The 21,568-nt window shown below is 37.8% G+C and overlaps 2 protein-coding genes across 2 annotated transcripts; one reads left to right on the plus strand and one right to left on the minus strand.

Moving 5' to 3' along the window:
- The first annotated feature begins 8 nt into the window (after positions 1 to 8).
- Positions 9 to 5,482, plus strand: LOC117320608. The gene is made up of 2 exons (XM_033875169.1): positions 9 to 165; positions 5,162 to 5,482. The coding sequence occupies exons 1-2, from the start codon at positions 80 to 82 to the stop codon at positions 5,457 to 5,459; spliced, it is 384 nt and encodes a 127-aa protein (XP_033731060.1). The 5' UTR covers positions 9 to 79; the 3' UTR covers positions 5,460 to 5,482.
- An 8,892-nt stretch (positions 5,483 to 14,374) lies between these two features.
- LOC117320609 lies at positions 14,375 to 20,574 on the minus strand. The gene is made up of 4 exons (XM_033875170.1): positions 20,502 to 20,574; positions 18,241 to 18,315; positions 16,637 to 16,718; positions 14,375 to 14,969 (listed from the first exon to the last, which is right to left on the minus strand). Exons 2-4 carry the CDS (start codon positions 18,299 to 18,301, stop codon positions 14,375 to 14,377), a joined length of 738 nt encoding a protein of 245 aa, XP_033731061.1. The 5' UTR covers positions 18,302 to 18,315; positions 20,502 to 20,574.
- Positions 20,575 to 21,568: the final 994 nt, after the last annotated feature.

Here is a 21,568-nt window from a genome sequence, read left to right on the forward strand (position 1 = left end):
GTACCAGTTGCAAGTTGAAGTGAAAGTGACAGGACCTACCTCTGGTGTCGTCCCGAGAGGTGTAGTGTCTGGTGGGGACATGGATCAGGTACCAAGCACATCTCTCCTTGATGACTTCCTCATCAGTGAAGACGTCAGAAAAAGGAGCCCAAAGAAATCATTTAGGTAATTCATTTGCAATGTATTGCTTTGTTGTACATTGAAAAGTTGACAAGAAATTAGATTATAATTAGATATTTTGATAACTAGGTGTTATTTCTCTTTTTAATTTAAAATTTATTCTTTATGATAATATGATGTTGTCACCTGAGATATGACAGAAGAAATGTTTATTTAGTATGTTATTGATGGTAAAAATCAGTAATAAAAATCAGGACATTGATTTTAAAACCTACAGATACAGTACGAGGAGGGTGATTTGGTACTCAAATGCTCACAGAGCGTTGACCCGCGCAGCCCTCCGCTCAGAATTTGCGCGGGTTTGCAGCGGGATTGCCGCGGGATTTGAGCGGGCTTCGAGCGGACTTGAGCGGGTTCGCAGCGGGCTTGAGCGGTTTTGTAGCGGGCTTGAGCGGACTTGTATCGGACCCGCTCGCCGGGCGGGCTTGTAGCGGGCCCGCTCGAGTAGACTTGTAGCGGACCCGCTCGCCGGGCGGGCTTGTAGCGGGCGGGCTTGTAGCGGGCCCGCTCGAGCGGACTTGTAGCGGACCCGCTCGAGCGGAATTGTAGCGGACCCGCTCGAGCGGAATTGAATAGGACCCGCTCAATCAGTAATGACGGTAGACTTTCAACAGCCTGGTGTCGATTAATTATACTTTAATGACCATGTATATGTTGTCAGTTGTATCGTCCATCGTAAGTATTTATTGGATGATGTACCTCAACTATTAGATACAAATTCATACGTGTAATGTATTGCTCATGAAATCTATGTTATAAGTTGAATAATATCTGCAATGTTGTACAATATGACAGTGTACTTGATGTCGACCATTTTGATAAAAACTATTTGTAGGGAAATATTGTAGTTATTAAAGTTCAAATAGACTATTTTCATGCATGTGCAAGATCACTCAGGAGTCATAAATCCAGTAATATTGGATATAGTCGTCATTTAGTGTTAGGAGCTGAGTCAATACATTGTAAATGTATCCTGTGACTGCTAACTGGTGACCGTCTTCTTTGGGAAAACAAAAGGTAATTATTCCGGTTAATGGTGGACAATGAACCAAGTGTCCGCAGTAGCATTATTTCATTCTTACGGAATGGGGACGGGTCAAAAGGCGGTTTTGTCATCATTTCTAGAGTACTTAGGACGGTCGGATCTTGGTCAGAATTTTTGTGCACCTCGAGTGAGATATGGGGAACACGGAAATGTGCTCAATCCGGTAACCATTTTAATAGTGGACAATGAGCCACGTGTCCACGGCAGCATTATTACAATTCTGATTTAGCTGACCTTTGTATAGATGTCGTTTTGTGCATGAACTCGGAGAGGCCACATAAGGGGCTCGTTATTTTGATCTCGACTTATTTTTAGGTAGACATTTGAAGTATTTAGCTAGCAACATGTCCGTTTGAGAAAATTATCTTTGAATTTCTGTAGTAAGTTTCATAAACTTCACAATTATTTGAACATTTCGTAGTTTTAAATCCACGGCCTAAAGATATTGTGTTTTTATTACTATCATTATTTATGTGTCCATCGGGGTCATCTCTTGCATGGCTAATATCAGGACATACACTTACATGTATATTACCGGTAGATATCGAAATCAGTGCTAATAGTTTCCCAACTATAGTAGCTAATCATTTAATTACTTTCTTATCAGAAAAAAAAATCGTCACAAGTGCATTGCTCTACTCGAGCTGACTTGAATTATATTTTTTGTAATCGTATGATGTTGATGAGATGTATACTCGCAAGACTAATAAAGAATTGAAAAAATTGTTACCATTTTAGCAGCCTGGTACAAAATTATTTTGTGAGATATCGAACACTTTTGTAAAGGATAATCGATTGCCTTCCCGATCTCTTTTTGCCAGCAAAGAAATACATGTAGTACGGTCTTTGATTACAAGACCGAGCATAATAGTATATACGTATGTATGTATATCTTATGTTGTATATATGCTATTAAATGGAAATTGTCAAATAAAATACAGTTTAAACTATATAGACCACAGAATGATTGTGTGTGTAGTCCAATATTCGTGATAAAAACGTCAACAAAAACACATTTTAAACAAATTCTAATAAATTATAACGACAACATGGGAATATTTCCTGTCCTTTTTATTTCGGAAGTAAAAAAAAAAAAAAAAAATACGTACTGACTATGCGAAAGTCACCATTATTATCAAGACCTAACACCCAAACAATGTGAAGTATTTCCTCCTTCACCCAGCTATTGACCAGTCCATTTTATGTCCGATGAAGCCTGAGATTAGATTAACTCTAATTGTATTAGATACACAGTGTACGTACATGTAATTGAAATTTTCCATTGAAACTGGTAGGTAACAAAGAGTTTCAGGAGAAGATATGAACCTTGTCTTCAGAGAATGTAGGAGATGAGTACTATCAGAGACCTATATACTAGTATATAGGTCTCTGGTACTATTATCTGTTTTCCTGTAAAAACGCAATCATTGAAAATTGGCAAAGAAATTACATATTCTAAATTATTACCGCTCAAATCCAAATAAAACTAAACTAAAGGTCTGTTTAAGGTCATAATTATAAACGGAAGTTCTAAATGGTTTGTCTTTTTTTTTCTAAAAAAATCTCTTCTTTGATTACCTGTATGTAATATAATCCTATGAATATTATGTTTTTGTAACTGGATTGTTTATTCATGTATATGTACGTGTGATACAATGTTAATGTTCCTCGTGTAACACATTTCCATGTGTTATAGTATCCAAATAAAACTGTGTGTATGGAGACCACGTGGTTAAAATCGCGTCATTTACAAATCATGATTGGAGTTAATCAATGTGATATAGATAAATCCTCTATACACAGGACAAATACCGGTCGTGTACAGTGTAGTTACCGTTATAGAAATGTTTTCACCTGCTGTTAACATCTGCCAATCACAGATTTTGATTACAATAGCGAGTATACCTGTATCGCAGTGACCCCATCGGACCCCTACAGCTTTTTTTTACCTGCGGGCGGAATGTTGTTACATAAGGATTTAGCCTATGCTCCATGTTTACTAGTCTACCTGTATCTCACCTCTTACATTTAGGTCTTTTAGAATAAGGCACCTGCCGTTTTCCTTTTGAGGCCGTAATAGCGGAAGTAAAACCCGTTAAATCCGTATGCGATGATAATTGTATTAATCATTCTTAAATCATTTATATATTTTAGATTTAAATTAGGTACGTAATTTGTATTGTTGAAAGTTATATATGAATGGATTGAACAACAAACTAAGCCTACATGTATCCGTGTATACTGCCCATCGCCAGCCGTCGAAAAACTGTCTCGGTACCCTGTACATTGCGCGTGCATTGTGCATACTACGACGTTTACCGAGCATTGAATACATTTGTAGGTAACTCAGACGGGCATGGCTACATAACGGCTGGCGATCGTACAATTCGTCCACATTTCAAATCCTGCCTATATCAAAGAAAATGTTTCACTGACAGAACGAATTGCCTTCTTTATTTTGATATATCATACATAACTACGATACTTTAAGTGGATATACCACGCACAAATGTATATATAAGATAAATGATTGTTCGCGCACAGCGCTAGCGAGAGCTTAACTAGAGTACATGTGAAATATCACGTGACTTATTGCGAATCTACATCACCGTATACCAAAATAGATATAAACATATATATTGCACTCATATTTTGCTCAGTTGTCATCGCTGTGAGCTTCGCAACTTGTAGATATGTACATATGTATGCAAAATTGATAAATGTTGGTGGTTTGATCTCTTAATCTTCCGTATGCTGCATAAACTGATGGTTTTGTTTTCTATTATTCATGTAGTTAGTATAATTGACATCCAAACTTAAATATTTCATCAACTACGTCTTCCCCCATGTTATTGACACCAGCGAATATCAAATCTGAGAACTACTTTTTATTTGAAAATTGTCACCTTTAGGTCGAAACAGGCCAAATTGCGTCATGTTCCTCTTTCTACTGTATGTACACCAAAAAGACAAAACAACTTAGAAATATATCAGAATACTTAATCTAATTAAAATCATATGTACATTTGCATTTTGCACTACGCTACTCTCCGTATGAACATTTTTAGATACAAGATGTTGTATAAAAAATAACTTTGTGTTTAACCTTTTTCTATGATTATACTTTAAGATCCATAAAATGTATTTTTGTTAAACTAAACTTCATTACTTACGCTACCAAATTACTCTTAATTTGATACTTACACAAGCAGAGAACAACTCAAGCAAGTGAATACGAAACATATTTTGTAACCGTTACATTACATACTGCGAACGTTTCTGATGAAATAAATATGAGTTCCTTCTTATTCATCGTTATATTTAAAAAAAAGATTGCAGGATTTCTTGTGTCCATCTTACGGGAGCGGGATCGCTGGCTGAGCGGGTTTGCTGGCCCGCCGGAGCGGGATCGCTGGCTGAGCGGGTTTGTAGGCCTTCCGGAGCTGAACGCTGGCTGAGCGGGGTTGCTGCCTTGTCAGAGCGGAATCGCTGCGTGAGCGACATCGCTTGCGCGGGATTACGGCGGGATTGCAGCGGGGTTTTAATCCCCATCGCTCGACGGGCGCAAACGCGCTGTGAGCGTTTGAGTACCAAATCACCCTCCTCGTACTGTATGGGTAAATTTGATCATAGATTGTAGACCTTCTGAGATCTTTATTTTCTTTGCCAAAGCAAAATGTATGTACATAGGGAAACTAGACAGGGTTGTAGTATTTAGTTTATTTTGATACAAAGGTTTGTATGATGGATGCAGACAGTGGATTGTGTGGGGGTTTTTAAATGTACCTTATTCATGTGTAGATCTTCATAAACAGTTTTCAAGTTATAAATAAAATGACCCATTTTGTCATTATCTCACAGTATTTGGTAAACAAGAAGAAACCCACGTGACTAATTCCTTGTTTAGAAAAAGATATATCACTTCTTTTTTTCCAGGAAATCTCGAGACACACCTTCCAAGAACGTGACACAATCTGGACATGTTCATTTTTGTGAGAATAGTAATTTGCAAAGGACAAACCTCTTTCAAAACAAACATAAGAAGTTAACCACAAAACCAGATGTATCTTCAAACAGAAATAGTTCTGAAAGTGAATCTCCACCCAATGATGAGCATTTGTCTGACAGCAGTACGAATATTCAGGAAAGGACGGAAAGTACACCTGAAAATGTTACTGAAACTTCTGAAAGGAAGCTTACAGATTTTTCAATATTGGATGAAATTTTCTCATGAAGGCATTAAAAACATCAAATGAACATATGCTTAAGCATACTTTTAATTATTATATTTGGGAAACCAACATGTAGCCGATCTCTTTCATTTTTGTAGCAAATGACAGGTAGATGCTCTTTTGAGATATTTGTAGGTAGATTAGTTATTTGTTTTATAAACTAAAACGATCTACTGAACCAACAGATTTACTTTCAGCTTCCCGGGCTAAAAAAAACCCCATTTTCCTGCTATGAAATGACAAAAGTGAAATATGCACGAGATCTGTATTATAAACCTCGACTCTTCTAGTTATCGTCCACCACATACCACATAGTATTGCGTTTTCCTTAATGCCATAATTTGCTATATTGCATGGTCAATGTAAGTATGACTTCTGGTAAATAGTTTCCTATCGGCTCTAAATCTGCTTTCAGGTACATGTACATCTCAGATCTTCAATATTGGCAGTCACGTCTAACTATTTTAGGATGTGTGTTTTGAAGATTCAAATAGAAATTCAAATAGAAATGATTAATGTCTTAAATCTTCAACTGGTTCAGTTAAAGAACAGCTTTGCAGTATTGAGTATTGTAAGACGACACTGATATAGATGTTTATGTTTCTGCTTGACCATTGTAGACAACGAATGTGTATAGGTATCGGGTAATACATGTAGTAAAACTGTAATAGATGATGCATCATCTCAAAATTTGTCACTTCCACTCGACAAGATAACTAACAAACCAGCAAACAGCATATATAGCTTGTTTATTAACTTGCAAAAGTACACTGTATAGTCCAGCAACACTGGTCTTTCGCTGAAGATAACAACACATGAAAATTTGTAAACATACAATATGATGTACATGTGGAATCATTAAACTATTATACCACTGTACCGTATATTAATACAAATTACATTATATATCAAATCAATCAAAATTTAACAATATGCCATACAGTTTAACATTACATACATGTATATTCAATATACATATACATATAAGTGTTTTTAGCTCACCTGGTCCGAAGGACCAAGGTGAGCTTATGCCATACCGTGGCGTCCGTCGTCTGTCCGTCGTCCGTCCGTCCGTCAACAATTGACTTCTTCTTCATAACCACTGATCAGAATTTGACCAAATTTGGTCAGAAGCATCCCTATGGGTAGGGGACTCAAAATTGTACAAATGATGGGGCTGACCCCCCAGGGGCCTGAAGGGCGGGGCCAAAAGGGGTCAATTTGGCTATATTGATATAAACAACTTCTTCTCTGAAACCGAGCAAAGGATATTGCTCCTATTTGTCTGGAAGCATCACTATAAGGTGGGGACTCAAAATTGTACAAATGGTGGTGCTGACCCCCTAGGGGCCTGAGGGGCGGGGCCAAAATGGGTCAATATAGCTATATTGATATTAATGACTTCTTCTCTGGAACTGAGCAATGGATATCACTCATATTTGCCTTGTAGCATCACTTTGGGGTGGGGATTCAAAATTGTACAAATGATGGGACTGACCCCCTAGGGGCCTGAGGGGCGGGGCCAAAATGGGTCAATATAGCTATATTGATAATACCATTATCAATACTCTGAAACCGAGCAATGCATATCACTCATATTTGCCTTGTAGCATCACTTTGGGTTGGGGATTCAAAATTGTACAAATGATGGGGCTGACCCCCCAGGGACCTGAAGGGCGGGGCCAAAAGGGGTCAATTTGGCTATATTGATATAAACAACTTCTTCTCTGAAACCAAGCAAAGGATATTGCTCCTATTTGTCTGGAAGCATCACTATAAGGTGGGGACTCAAAATTGTACAAATGGTGGTGCTGACCCCCTAGGGGCCTGAGGGGCGGGGCCAAAATGGGTCAATATAGCTATATTGATAATACCGACTTCTTCTCTGAAACCGAGCAATGGATATCGCTCATATTTGCCTTGTAGCATTACTTTGGGGTGGGGATTCAAAATTGTACAAATGATGGGACCGACCCCAAGGGGCCTGAACGGCGGGGCCAAAAGTGTTCAATTGGGCTATATTGATATAAACAACTTCTCTGAAACGGAGCAAAGGATATTGCTGCTATTTGCCTGGAAGCATCACTATGAGGTGGGGATTCAAAATTGTACAAATGGTGCTGCTGACCCCCTAGGGGCCTGAGGGGCGGGGCCAAAATGGGTCAATATAGCTATATTGATATTAACAACTTTTTCTCTGGAACTTAGCAATGGATATCACTCATATTTGCCTGGTTACATCACTTTGGGGTGGGGATTCAAAATTGTACAAATGATGGGACTGACCCCTAGGGGCCTGAGGGGCGGGGCCAAATGTGTTCAATTGGGCTATATTGATTTAAACAACTTCTCTGAAACCGAGCAAAGGATATTGCTCATGTTTTCCTGGTAGCAACAATATGGGGTGGGTATTCAAAATTGTACAAATGGTGTGGCTGACCCCTGGGGGCCTGAGGGATGGGGGCAAGAGATGTCAATTTGGCTAAATTGATATGAACAACTTCTCCTCTGAAACTTAGCAATATATATTGCTCAATTTTGACTGTGAGAATCGCTTTGGGGTAGGGATTCAAAATTGTACAAATGGTGGGTCTACCTCCCTGGGGGCTGAGGGGCGGGACCAAAAGGGGTCAATTCTGCTAAATTGATATAAACAACTTCTTCTCTGAAACTAAGCAATGGATATCACTCATATTTGCCTGGTAGCAACTCCCTAGGGTAGGGATTCAAAATTGTACAAATGACAGGGCTGACCCCAGGGGACCTAAGAGGCGGGGCCAAAAGGGGTTATTTTGGCAGAATTTATATAAACAACTTTTTCTCTGAAACTAAGCAATGGATATCTTTAATATGTGACTGGTAGCATTCCCTTGGGTTAAGGATTCAAAATTGTACAAATGATTGGGCCGACCCCTTGGAGGCTGAGGGGCTGGGTCAAAAGAGGTAAATTGGTCTCAACAAGATCTTCTCTGAAACTAAGCAATGGATATCACTCACATTTTTGTGGTAGCATCCCTATGGGGTTGCGCCAAAAGTCAATTTCATTTCATGGATTAATGCACCTTTTGGCATTTTTAGGTCATCTGACCCGAAGGGTCAGGATGACCTATAGCCATCGTGCTTCGTCCGTCGTCGTCCGCCGTGCGCCGTCCACCGTCCGTAAACTTTTCACATTTTAATCTTCTTCTCAAGTTCCACCAGTGGGATTCACATGAAACTTGCCAGAAATGATCCTGAGATGGTCCTGACCAAGTGTTGTTATTTTTCGGGTTGGTCCGAAATCCAAGATGGCCGCCATAGCCGCCATTTTGAAAACACATTTTAAACTTCTTCTCAAGTTCCACCACTGCTGTTGGGCTGAAACGTGCCAGAAATGATCCTGAGATGATCCCGACCAAGTGTTGTTATTTTTTAGATCAGTCCGAAATCCAAGATGGCCGCCATAGCCGCCATCTTGAAAAACACATTTTAAACTTCTTCTCAACTTCCACCAGTGCTATTGAGCTGTAACTTGCCTGAAATGATCCTGATATGATCCCGACCAAGTGTTGTTATTTTTCGGGTCGGTCCGAAATCCAAGATGGCCGCCATAGCCGCCATCTTGAAAAACACATTTAAAACTTCTTCTCAAGTTCCACCAGTGCTATTGAGTTGAAACTTGCCTGAGATGATCCTGATATGATCCCGACCTAGTGTTGTTATTTTTCGGGTCGGTCCGAAATCCAAGATGGCCGCCATAGCCGCCATCTTGAAAAACACATTTAAAACTTCTTCTCAAGTTTCACCAGTGCTATTGAGCTGAAACTTCCCTGAAATGATCCTGATATGATCCCGACCAAGTGTTGTTATTTTTCGGGTCGGTCCGAAATCCAAGATGGCCGCCATAGCCGCCATCTTGAAAAACACATTTTAAACTTCTTCTCAAGTTCCACCAGTGCTATTGAGTTGAAACTTGCCTGAGATGATCCTGATATGATCCCGACCAAGTGTTGTTATTTTTCGGGTCGGTCCGAAATCCAAGATGGCCGCCATAGCCGCCATCTTGAAAAACCCATTTAAAACTTCTTCTCAAGTTTCACCAGTGCTATTGAGCTGAAACTTGCCTGAAATGATCCTGATGTGATCTCGAACAAGTGTTGTTATTTTTTAGATCAGTCCGAAATCCAAGATGGCCGCCATAGCCGCCATCTTGAAAAACACATTTCAAACTTCTCAACTTCCACCAGTGCTATTGAGCTGAAACTTGCCTGAAATGATCCTGATATGATCCCGACCAAGTGTTGTTATTTTTCGTTATTTTTCGGGTCGGTCCGAAATCCAAGATGGCCACCATAACCACCATCTTGAAAAACACATTTTAAACTTCTTCTCCAGGTTCATTGGTGCCTTTGAGCTGGAAATGGATGAGGATGTCAAGGAAGGCGAGCCAACATAGTGATATTTTTTTGGCCTCGTAAAAACTTTTACATGGCAGCAATATGGCGGCCATTTTGTAACATGATTGCGCAATCATGGTTTTCCTGAACAACACCTATTTCAAACTTCTTCTCAAATTCCACTGGTGGAATTCAGCTCTAACTTACCAGAAATGATCCTGAGATGGTCCTTACCAAGTGTAGCTATTTATCTGGTCGGCCAGAAATCCAAGATGGCTGCCATGACAGCCATCTTGAAAAACACATTTAAAACTTCTTCTCAAGTTCCACCAGTGCTATTGAGTTGAAACTTGCCTGAGATGATCCTGATATGATCCCGACCAAGTGTTGTTATTTTTTAGATCAGTCCGAAATCCAAGATGGCCGCCATAGCCGCCATCTTGAAAAACACATTTTAAACTTCTTCTCAAGTTCCACCAGTGCTATTGAGCTGAAACTTCCCTGAAATGATCCTGATATGATCCCGACCAAGTGTTGTTATTTTTCGGGTCGGTCCGAAATCCAAGATGGCCGCCATAGCCGCCATCTTGAAAAACACATTTAAAACTTCTTCTCAAGTTCCACCAGTGCTATTGAGTTGAAACTTGCCTGAGATGATCCTGATATGATCCCGACCAAGTGTTGTTATTTTTTAGATCAGTCCGAAATCCAAGATGGCCGCCATAGCCGCCATCTTGAAAAACACATTTTAAACTTCTTCTCAAGTTCCACCAGTGCTATTGAGTTGAAACTTGCCTGAGATGATCCTGATATGATGCCGACCAAGTGTTGTTATTTTTCGGGTCGGTCCGAAATCCAAGATGGCCGCCATAGCCGCCATCTTTAAAAACACATTTAAAACTTCTTCTCAAGTTTCACCAGTGCTATTGAGCTGAAACTTGCCTGAAATGATCCTGATATGATCTCGACCAAGTGTTGTTATTTTTTAGATCAGTCCGAAATCCAAGATGGCCGCCATAGCCGCCATCTTGAAAAACACATTTAAAACTTCTTCTCAAGTTCCACCAGTGCTATTGAGCTGTAACTTGCCTGAAATGATCCTGATATGATCCCGACCAAGTGTTGTTATTTTTCGGGTCGGTCCGAAATCCAAGATGGCCGCCATAGCCGCCATCTTGAAAAACCCATTTTAAACTTCTTCTCAAGTTCCACCAGTGCTATTGAGTTGAAACTTGCCTGAGATGATCCTGATATGATCCCGACCAAGTGTTGTTATTTTTCGGGTCGGTCCGAAATCCAAGATGGCCGCCATAGCCGCCATCTTGAAAAACCCATTTAAAACTTCTTCTCAAGTTTCACCAGTGCTATTGAGCTGAAACTTGCCTGAAATGATCCTGATGTGATCTCGAACAAGTGTTGTTATTTTTTAGATCAGTCCGAAATCCAAGATGGCCGCCATAGCCGCCATCTTGAAAAACACATTTCAAACTTCTCAACTTCCACCAGTGCTATTGAGCTGAAACTTGCCTGAAATGATCCTGATATGATCCCGACCAAGTGTTGTTATTTTTCGGGTCGGTCCGAAATCCAAGATGGCCGCCATAGCCGCCATCTTGAAAAACACATTTTAAACTTCTTCTCAACTTCCACCAGTGCTATTGAGCTGAAACTTGCCTGAAATGATCCTGATATGATCCCGACCAAGTGTTGTTATTTTTCGTTATTTTTTGGGTCGGTCCGAAATCCAAGATGGCCACCATAACCACCATCTTGAAAAACACATTTTAAACTTCTTCTCCAGGTTCATTGGTGCCTTTGAGCTGGAAATGGATGAGGATGTCAAGGAAGGCGAGCCAACATAGTGATATTTTTTTGGCCTCGTAAAAACTTTGACATGGCAGCAATATGGCGGCCATTTTGTAACATGATTGCGCAATCATGGTTTTCCTGAACAACACCTATTTCAAACTTCTTCTCAAATTCCACTGGTGGAATTCAGCTCTAACTTACCAGAAATGATCCTGAGATGGTCCTTACCAAGTGTAGCTATTTATCGGGTCGGCCAGAAATCCAAGATGGCTGCCATGACAGCCATCTTGAAAAACATATTTTATACTTCTTCTCCAGTTCCACTGGTGCCATTGAGCTGGAAATTGGTGAAGATGTTAAGGAAGCAGGGCCAACAAAGTGTTGTTATTTTTTTGGCCTCGTAAAAACTTTGACATGGCAGCCATTTTGTAACATGATTGCGCAATCATGGTTTTCCTGAACAACACCTATTTCAAACTTTTTCTCAAATTCCATCGGTGGTATTCAGCTCTAGCTTACCAGAAATGATCCTGAGATGGTCCACACCAAGTGTTGTTATTTATTGGGTTGTTCAGAAATCCAAGATGGCCACCATGGCCAACAGTGCCACTATATACTTGCTACAGAGAATGCATACTACAATAATATAAGGGTTTAAATTTAGAGTCAGATGACCGTTAAGGCCCCTGGGCCTCTTGTTAGTATTAAAATAAAACCGATGTACATGTACCCATATAAAATGCTTATGATATATATTGACATAGCAATACAAGCGACAAATATACTTAAGCATCATTCTTGTTTCATATCTCATGAAACCAGGTGAGCGATTCAGGCCCTCTGGGCCTCTTGTTTATGTTACGGACACATCAGATTCAAAATCTTACGGTCTGTACCTTATACTTATGTACACTATAGTCATATATATAGAACAATGGTGTGGTAAGGTTACATTTCATCATTTCGTATAATTATTACATTTAAAATGTAAATACAAACCTAGACGATTTTGGCCTGCAAAACCGTTGTAATGGCCTGTTAAAATACAAGTCATGATCCTAATATCAACAAATTCAGTTTGTAGTGACTGTTAAGATATAAACAAATTTTGGAAGAAACATTGTAGAATCCCATAACCGCACGCTAGAAGGATGAGGTACACATACGATGGGCTCCGGTACAAAAGATTGGCTCCATTGATTCCGCAATCTGGGAAACAAGCCTGAGTTGGATCTGTAACACGCAATAGAACAAAATAAAATACGAATATAAGTCATGGTTAGACCATTCTTATTACCATCTTTCAGAACATGAACTAATACCATTGTTTGAATGAATTTAGAGTAAAATTAGTAGCGATAGTCTGTAAGAAAAAAAAATTACCCAAACGTTTGATGGAATCACCTTACCACCTTTCACCATGCTAAATGTTAAATCACCACGTGATACGTGGTACACGAATATCAGGTTCGCATCATGTTACAATTTGTTTTTCTGAATCTGTTGGGTTCGTCCTTGCAACAGTGTTCGAAAATGAAGGCAGCAACGACTGCAGTAAACTGTTGGCATTGTCAAGTCCTCTGTTTGAGAGCCTGATGTATAATAATGTCTTGTTTGCTTTCTAATCGAAATCATACAGAACGCCTATGGTTAAATGTTGCAGAAATAATTTTGCCTACTGCCTTGTTTTTTTCATACAAATAAGATCCGTTGAGATAAAATATTTTCAACGCATAAATGTACCTGTAGCGGGTTCGGTGTTAACAGAAGGTACGGCAGTGGTTTGACTACAATATGGCGGCGGCGGTTGTCGTTCACAGCAATAGGATGGTTTGTTCTGGTTAGATGGATGACACGCAGCATCAGGGTTGTTACCTCCACCTCCATTTATTGAACAGTTACAGAGGTAGTGTCCGTACAGGTTTTCCCAAACTAGAATTCAGAATTCAAAACATGTCTTATATTCCATGTGGGAACGACATTGAGACAGTCTGGAATGAAATATATTCGTTTTATGTGTAGCATATGATCACAGGCGTTTGAAGTTCTGACTGTTAACCGAGATATAATACCATATAAAGAATAAGGGTATTTACTATAAAAAAAAAAAATAGTAAATACCCTTATTTTTTAATATGGTATTATATCTCGGTTTACAGTCAGAACTTCAAACGCCCATGATATGATAGTGTGACTTTGAAGCAAACATATTGATATTGCAAACAATAACATATATATATGAGATTGAAGCAAACAAATTTGTTATTGTAAAAAATAGTATATATTTATTACATTTTTACCAGTGAAATATCAAAAATTATTCATTCTATAAAAGTGATATTTTTCACTAGTGAAGAATATCATATTTTTCACTAGTGAAAAATATCACTTTTGCTGATTTGACCAATCAAATTAATGATTAGAAAATACCGAAATAATTGACCAATCAGAAAGCCCGACATATATGTCAGCATCTGGACAGGGGAAACTACTTTTTTTGTTTACAAATTATCGCTGTAGTCCTAGTTAGCATACGGGGTAGGTTTTTCGTTGATAAAAAATGTAATAAACAGAATATCTAACAGTGTCTTCAGTAAAACCAAATACATTTCACTCGTGTGGCTAATATTTTGATATTTTTCACTCGTGCTGCGCACTCGTGAAAAATATCAAAATATTAGCCCCACTCGTGAAATATATTTGGTATTACTGAAGACACTGTTAGATATCCTCTATATATATACACTGTATGAGATTAACTGATAATCACCTGAAGTGTTCGAAGAACATATGGCCTGTGTGCGTGCCCTGTCGTACAGTAAACTGCCCCTAAAACAGCCGAGGATGTACGGGAAAGTAAAGGTCATGTGATACCGGTATCGTCCATTCGACGCAACCCTACCATGGCATTTATCCAGGTCGGCTGATGTTAGGTTCTTGACGACTCCATTTTCCATTACTTTAGGTCCGTAAATCGGATAACCGTCCATGGCCACACCCATGAACTCGTCAGTATTGCCTCTATATAAACAGTTGAAAGGTAGTTTGTGGTAGTGGTAGACCCCGAATTGATCTGCATGTCCATCACAGTTGTCCAGTCTCTCCGCACCAGAACCTTCCACGGCATTCTCATTGTTGACATCAAGGGGGTTAAAAAGAGCCACACCAGTCCTGGCAATGCCAATGACACCTAAGGACAGACAACCCGGGACAGCCTCTGTTGTCGGACTTTTCGGTATTGGAATATTGAAATTCTGATTGAGCGGTCTATTCGGGTTGACATTTCCCCAAACGTGATCAGGCTCCCCGGAGGCAATGATTGTGTACCTGTTAAAAACAAGATATGCGCTTTAATTGAAATGACATAAAAGTTTGTCTTAAACGTTAGACGCATTGTATGAAGGAATAGGCACTAACTTAATATACATGTAGGAAGCTTCAATTTACAATACAAATTATTTGTATATGTGACTTATATACCATTAGAAGACGAAGGCAACATCATTATGTGAGCAACATCTTATTCGTAATCCTCTGTTCGACATAAAAGTGCATAATAGAGTTTATCATGTGTGGGTATGTCGGATAGGGAAATTCTACCCAAGGCTGTAGAATTTGTAGTCAGAGCATCGTCTCTACATTTCCCTGTCCCACATACCTGTGATGGACTATTTTTCTCACAACTTTTTCATGAAATGCACGGGGAAATCGATCCAACATGGCGAAACCATGTAGAAACTTTGTATTTTTTCTCGATGAGGTAACTCGGTGATCTATTTCGGAAACAGATATCCCACATGAGTGTTTCCGATGAGAAAGATGTACATATGTATCTTACATTATTATTCAAAGGTGTGATAATATGTTGTTGATTCATATTTCGTTTTAATAGCATTAAAACATGATTTTCATTACCTTATAATTGAAATATCTTATACTGTATGTGTGTCAACTACCCGTATTTACTGAAACCTATTACTTTCACGCATAAGAATGCAATGATGATCAGTAAACTTACAGATTTGTTAATTTGTGAATATAGGGTATCATTGTTTAATCATGTTTCTGGACCGGCCCAGTCACTGGAATATTAGAATTATCAATAAAACTAAGATTAATAATTTTGATCACTAGGTCATGCCTGATTCTAGATTAGATTCAGCTACCAGTTCTTTGAAGATATTCGGTGCTTGTAGCCATTCTAATATATTTCTATCTTTGTACATTTTTAGCTCACCGGTTACGAGTAACCGAGAGCTAATGCTGTACCCCCGGCGTCCGCGTCGGCGTCGGCATCCCACCCCACTTTAAATTTTTTGGGATCAGTTTTTGGAAAGCTTCTAAGTCCAAAAGTATACAACTCACACCCTTCTAATTTGGTTTGTACATTCATTAGAGGTCTAGGAGTGATGTTATAGCAAAATCATGCAGAAATTCTTTTTTGACTTTTTCGCGTTTTACCATTTTGTGGACTTGACTTTTTGGGCACCAAAACTCACTTTAAAGTTTTGGGTGCAAGTCCAGAAGTGTACACCTCACACCCTTCTAATTTAGTTTATACATTCATTAGAGATCCAGGAGTGATGTTATGACAAAAGATTTTGGGAGTAAGATTTGGAAAGCTTGTTAGTCCACACCCTTATTTGGTTTTTACATCCATTAGAGGTCTAGGAGCGATATTATGTGACGTACAATTTCAAAATGACATGCTTATACATACATAAAAAATGAATGCATAGTGTGATTGCTGCTGCCGGTGAGCTTCGCAATCATTGATTGCACTTGTAAATATCTAGATTCACCAACCTCGTGTTTCGTACATTCTCGCCTTTAGTTATAGAGAAATTTTAAGTTTCTTTTCGACGAGCGACTCTTCAGAAAGCTAATTGATCAAAGTGGACCTTTCTAAGAACGAGCGTGTTCACTTTTGTGATAAGATGCTTGTCATTAATACTTGACATCCTTATTACAGCCATGTTTGGGTAGTGACTTACCGATCCGTACTTTCGGTTACAGATACTGTAGCATTGTAGGAACCGCTTACTTGGAAATAATTCAGTTCTTGTGTGTTCAAGCCTGTAAAAATGTATAAATACAATGAATGTAGCCCGATAATTGTTACACACACACACGAATGTATGGCTCTCGCTCATTATTTTAAAAATACCTTGCAGCTATCTTTAGAATGACCAGAGACCTATACTAGTATATAGGTCTCTGGAATAACACATTAACGATTATGTTAAACATAAAAAAAGTTTCGTAAGTAAACTTCCGCCATTAATAATTATATACAATATGTACATGTAAAATCTGTATATTTCCATCCAACGACTATTTTGTCACTATGAGGCATAATAATGCCATATAATTCTGCACGTTTTGTCGTGTATTTCATATTTGCGCTCGATTTCCTTTCTCTCCTGAAGGTGATATCACGGATGCATGTACACACATGATTTACAGATCATGATATAGCGAGATTTGTTTTGTTATTTTGAGCGAGTAGTAAGCTACACAACAAATGGCAGTTTAATTGTAGATGACTGGTTTAGAAAATATGTATCAAGATCATGATGGTCCAAATATGTTCGATAAATAGTTAAAGGAACATCACGGTAAAAACGTTATTTCCATTGAATGTACGTGTTTTGTTCCTTTCCAGTTATGTTTCTGTGCTATCCCAATGTTCACAGTCGACCCCTTTGTCCAGATTGACCACTCGAATTAGTTGGGAATCCCTCTAAATTTAGCGCGGAAATTATTTTTAAATCATCATATGACTGTTTTGAAATCGAGCCATTTTCATTTGTAAACACAAACACACGATAGCTTACAAGTCGAAATATTCCATCTGGGTTAGTTGGATAACGATATTATACAGTGGTTTAAATGTTAAATAACACGTTCTGTATATATTCCGGCGCAAATATTTATGTGTATACAAGTGTTAATACTGTACATTTAATATATATAGTGACAGTAGCGATGTACTGGTACAGACTGTATAAATATTACCGTGTTTGTTACGGCCTACTATCCAGCAATCAAGCAGAATACGAGCAGCGTCCGTATTACTGCAGTCATTGTTTTCATGTTTGAACTGTTCCAATCTATTGTACTTCTTCCCCAGTGTAATTATAGGATTGTTGTTGACCCATTTGGCCATTATTCTCTTTATTGTGGAAGCTGTTATCGTTTTCAACCGCAGTCGATTCACGTTGGAAGCCATTTTTGTTTTCAGGTGTTTTAGTTTGTGCGCATGCGTTTTATCGTGCATGTCACAAAGTTTACATATCCAGACTGTTGATCAACGAATTGTGATAACCTTTTTATAATTGATTAATTATAAAAAGGTTAAAATCATTGATGTTTTTTATGTACATATATCAAATTCGAATGGGTATTGTTCATTAGGTTATATTTTTTTTAAAGATATACCCAATAATATGAAAAAAATACAAAATGAAAATTGTTTTACCTTGATATCCCTTTAAATTATTCCTATCACTGTTGTGTTTTGATGTCATAAATAATATGATAGTACATCACGACAAAGACTAAGGTAAAGGTAATATTCAATTGTTATTCAACTTACCGCTACCATGTATGCATACAACTAATGTTGATAGAACGAGTAGTGCTGCTAGAAAAGGCATTGCTGAACTGAACGCTGCAAATAAACAGAAAATAGTTTTGTTAATGTAATGCGCGATATTAGTGCTGTTCCGGCATCGTTAAAATGCTACATCAATCGTCTTGTTCCGGGTTTTTATACAAATAAGATGTTACTGACGTGTAAACTACTAAACTATGGTATTTTTCATTGAATATTGTTGCGATGTAATCTATTGTTCTACTGTCTATTATATAGAATATGAGTTTTGATATTCGCATAACTGTCCAATAAGTTCATAAAATTATATAATATTTTAATACTGGACACTTCTGTAACAATAAAGGACATAGTTTGAGACCAATTCAAATATAACTGAAAATTAGAGCACGATGATATAGTCATCAGAGTTTAATTATTGAAGGGATACGAGATACGAAAGTGAATATTTTCTTAGGCAAATCATCTTCGGAGAAAACATCGGTAACATCTGGCCGAAGTGTAATGTTTTACGGTAAATCCATTACTTCATATCTGATCTGTATCAATAACAGTATTTTCTGTTTTGAATGTTTTCTGTGTTTAAACACCCCGGCACTATCGGAACTCATGATTGGAATGGGTTATAGTTCTACCTTGATGTGTTTTTACATTTACGCAGATGATAGTATAAGAAGCATGTAAAGCAAGTGATTGAGTTTTATTTATCACCACATGGTTATATAATGCAATACGTTCGCCTACTTTCCTTCAACCAGTCCAATACCCTGGTATGTTATAATTAGCCTTCACGGCGAATTAAACATTGTCAACAGAAAATTTAACTGACCAGGGGGCATGTTTTAAGGATAGGTTTTTGCATGGTTTACGAGTAATAAGGGATGTATTACACCCAAGCGAAGCAAGGTTGTAATAAGTCCCGAGTGACGAAAAATCATGCAATAACTGACTAACAGCATACTTCTAACCTCAAACAAACAGAAGAATGAGTGAAAAAAAGCCTCACTTAGTCAGTCCCCATACCCCACAGTCATCTTTCTCTGTAAAACTTCACTGTACGAGTATTTCTCAATACCAGGGAATCTTGGCTTAATACTAGCAACACAGTCTGTCATTATGCATCCTAATGGACAATTATATTTTCATATGGAGGGATTGTCTAGCTTTAGCTGTTTTACCATGTAAACTGTAACGAGAAGTTTTGGGAAATTCTACTGTGTGAAATTTTTTGGATTGCTATCCAGATACGATGCAATGGAAGTTAAAAAGCGTCTGTTGAACATTTATTACATAAGAAATCACTAAGGAATTCTAGTGATTTTCGTCTGTTTCATTTTTTTAAATGTTTTATCGTTACAAGATAATATTATCATTTCTAATTTTATATCGTTATTTTATTAACTTTAAATCTGTCATTAAGTTACTGTAATCCTTTCATTTGTATTGAAGTCCTAATTTCCAAGTATATATATTCTTCTTTACCTTTCCACTTAATTGACTAATCATTGCTGGTCTCCCCTTTCTTACAGCATTTGTTACTACAGTCCACACACAAACACACACTCACACACACACACCCTCACACACGCACACACACACCCTTGTCATGGTAAAGTAATGATGATTGGCCACGAAAGGGGATATTACGTGTAGTGTGGTAGTAAGCTTAAGTCATATATAACCAACACCTTTCCATTGTGAGAGTAGGAAAGTATACAGCAAGTAAGATATAGGCCTCAAACTGCCTATTAGGTAAAATATTTGACAGTCTTCGGCGCTATGTGCCCAAGACTGTCCAATATATTACATAATATACAATTTTAAGTTTTGTTTTTAGGGTGTACCTGGTCCTATTCTCCAACACATTTTCAAATGTCTTGGTGTAAATAGGTTGTTGGTATATATTGTGTCCTCATTTTATCAATATTTAATTAGAATTACGATTTCGTTATTATTATGATGGCACTTAATGTATTTTCTGTTTTCATTTTAAGGTACCTGTAGCTAATGATTAATTACACTGTAAATGATTGGTTCCCCGATAATGTTTGATTTAAGGGGGTATTGTAATTATATAATGGTATATGCGGTTTCAATTCCCTAACTATCAGAGTGTGGTGAAAAATAAGCTATGTCAAAATATAAATTGCGAAAGGAGGAATACATCGATAATCAATTCAAACATAGATAGGTAGAATAACTACATATCTACCTTATTAGCAACATAGTTAGTGTATGCTTACCTTACACTTGGTGTAGGTGTAGTCCGAGGATGATCTTGTTGATCAGCAGGTTGGGTGCTTCACATCGTTTAAAACCAGCGTATATGTTCTATTTTTAAACACATGTTCATTCGGATGGAACCAAAAGACGACTGCTGATTGGTGAAAACGTTAACAATGTAAACAGTCACTATTCTTAAAGGACTGAACAAAAGATATACAATCTAAACTCACGAAATCGTGACTGACTAGAAAACCGTACACTGTGAATCCAATTTTTGTTACTAGAGACTGCTCTCCTAACCTACAAAATAACCCTGCAGATAGAAACATGACTGAGGTCAAATTCGCTTAAAACCTGGAATTTGGGTGATTCATGACACGAAATACATGTACATACTCAACAATGACTGAAGGCACGTACACTGGCATATTTTACTCCTATTTTAAAGAGCTACTTTTAATTACAAACACGCAGAATAAACCATATAATAATTCGTTATCTCCATGGTTACAATTACTTTTTATCTAATTTTTATTATTTTATTTTAATTTTTTTTTATTTTCTTTCAATTCTAAGACATAATGAAAATTGCAAATTTGATAAAAGCATAAATAAAAAGAAAGAAGTAAAAAATTATGATGCATGTAGGTCCAAATGTTCGCCACACGTTATTAGCTGACGCCAGTTTGTTTATAAAACCAAGAATTTATTCTTTCAAAAAAAAATGTATATATATATATATATGATATATGTTTGTTTACTGCACTGTTGTAATAACCTCAAAAAATACTTAATCTGTATAATATATATACGGCTTTAGAATGATCTAAGGAAAGATGTTTTTACATTCTAGAACAGTTGTATTAATAATTTATGAAGGCCTCCACTATTACAAAAGAAACATAAATTCAGTTTTTATATATTTAGGGTTGCTCAGATGGTGTCCTGAAGGGTTTAAAGTGACCTGTATATATATACTGTGTAGCTCCTGATTCAAGGGTAAGAAAAAATATGCTATATAGGACCGTTGACCCTCGGCTGCCTTCCAGCCTTGTTCATTGATGACTGACATGAATGTTTTAAT

This window comes from Pecten maximus, unplaced genomic scaffold (genome assembly GCF_902652985.1).
Source record: "Pecten maximus unplaced genomic scaffold, xPecMax1.1, whole genome shotgun sequence".
Lineage (NCBI taxonomy): Eukaryota > Metazoa > Mollusca > Bivalvia > Pectinida > Pectinidae > Pecten > Pecten maximus.

What these genes read in the sequence shown, in the direction of transcription:
- LOC117320608 (XM_033875169.1), top strand. Translation starts at nt 80, where the DNA reads ATGGATCAGGTACCAAGCACATCTCTCCTTGATGACTTCCTCATCAGT. An exon ending in AGCCCAAAGAAATCATTTAG is followed by an intron (nt 166 to 5,161) that starts GTAATTCATTTG and finishes CTTTTTTTCCAG; the next exon opens with GAAATCTCGAGACACACCTT.
- LOC117320609 (XM_033875170.1), bottom strand. Translation starts at nt 18,301, where the DNA reads ATGCCTTTTCTAGCAGCACTACTCGTTCTATCAACATTAGTTGTATGC. An exon ending in TGTATGCATACATGGTAGCG is followed by an intron (nt 16,719 to 18,240) that starts GTAAGTTGAATA and finishes ACATTTTTACAG; the next exon opens with GCTTGAACACACAAGAACTG. An exon ending in GTAACCGAAAGTACGGATCG is followed by an intron (nt 14,970 to 16,636) that starts GTAAGTCACTAC and finishes TGTTTTTAACAG; the next exon opens with GTACACAATCATTGCCTCCG.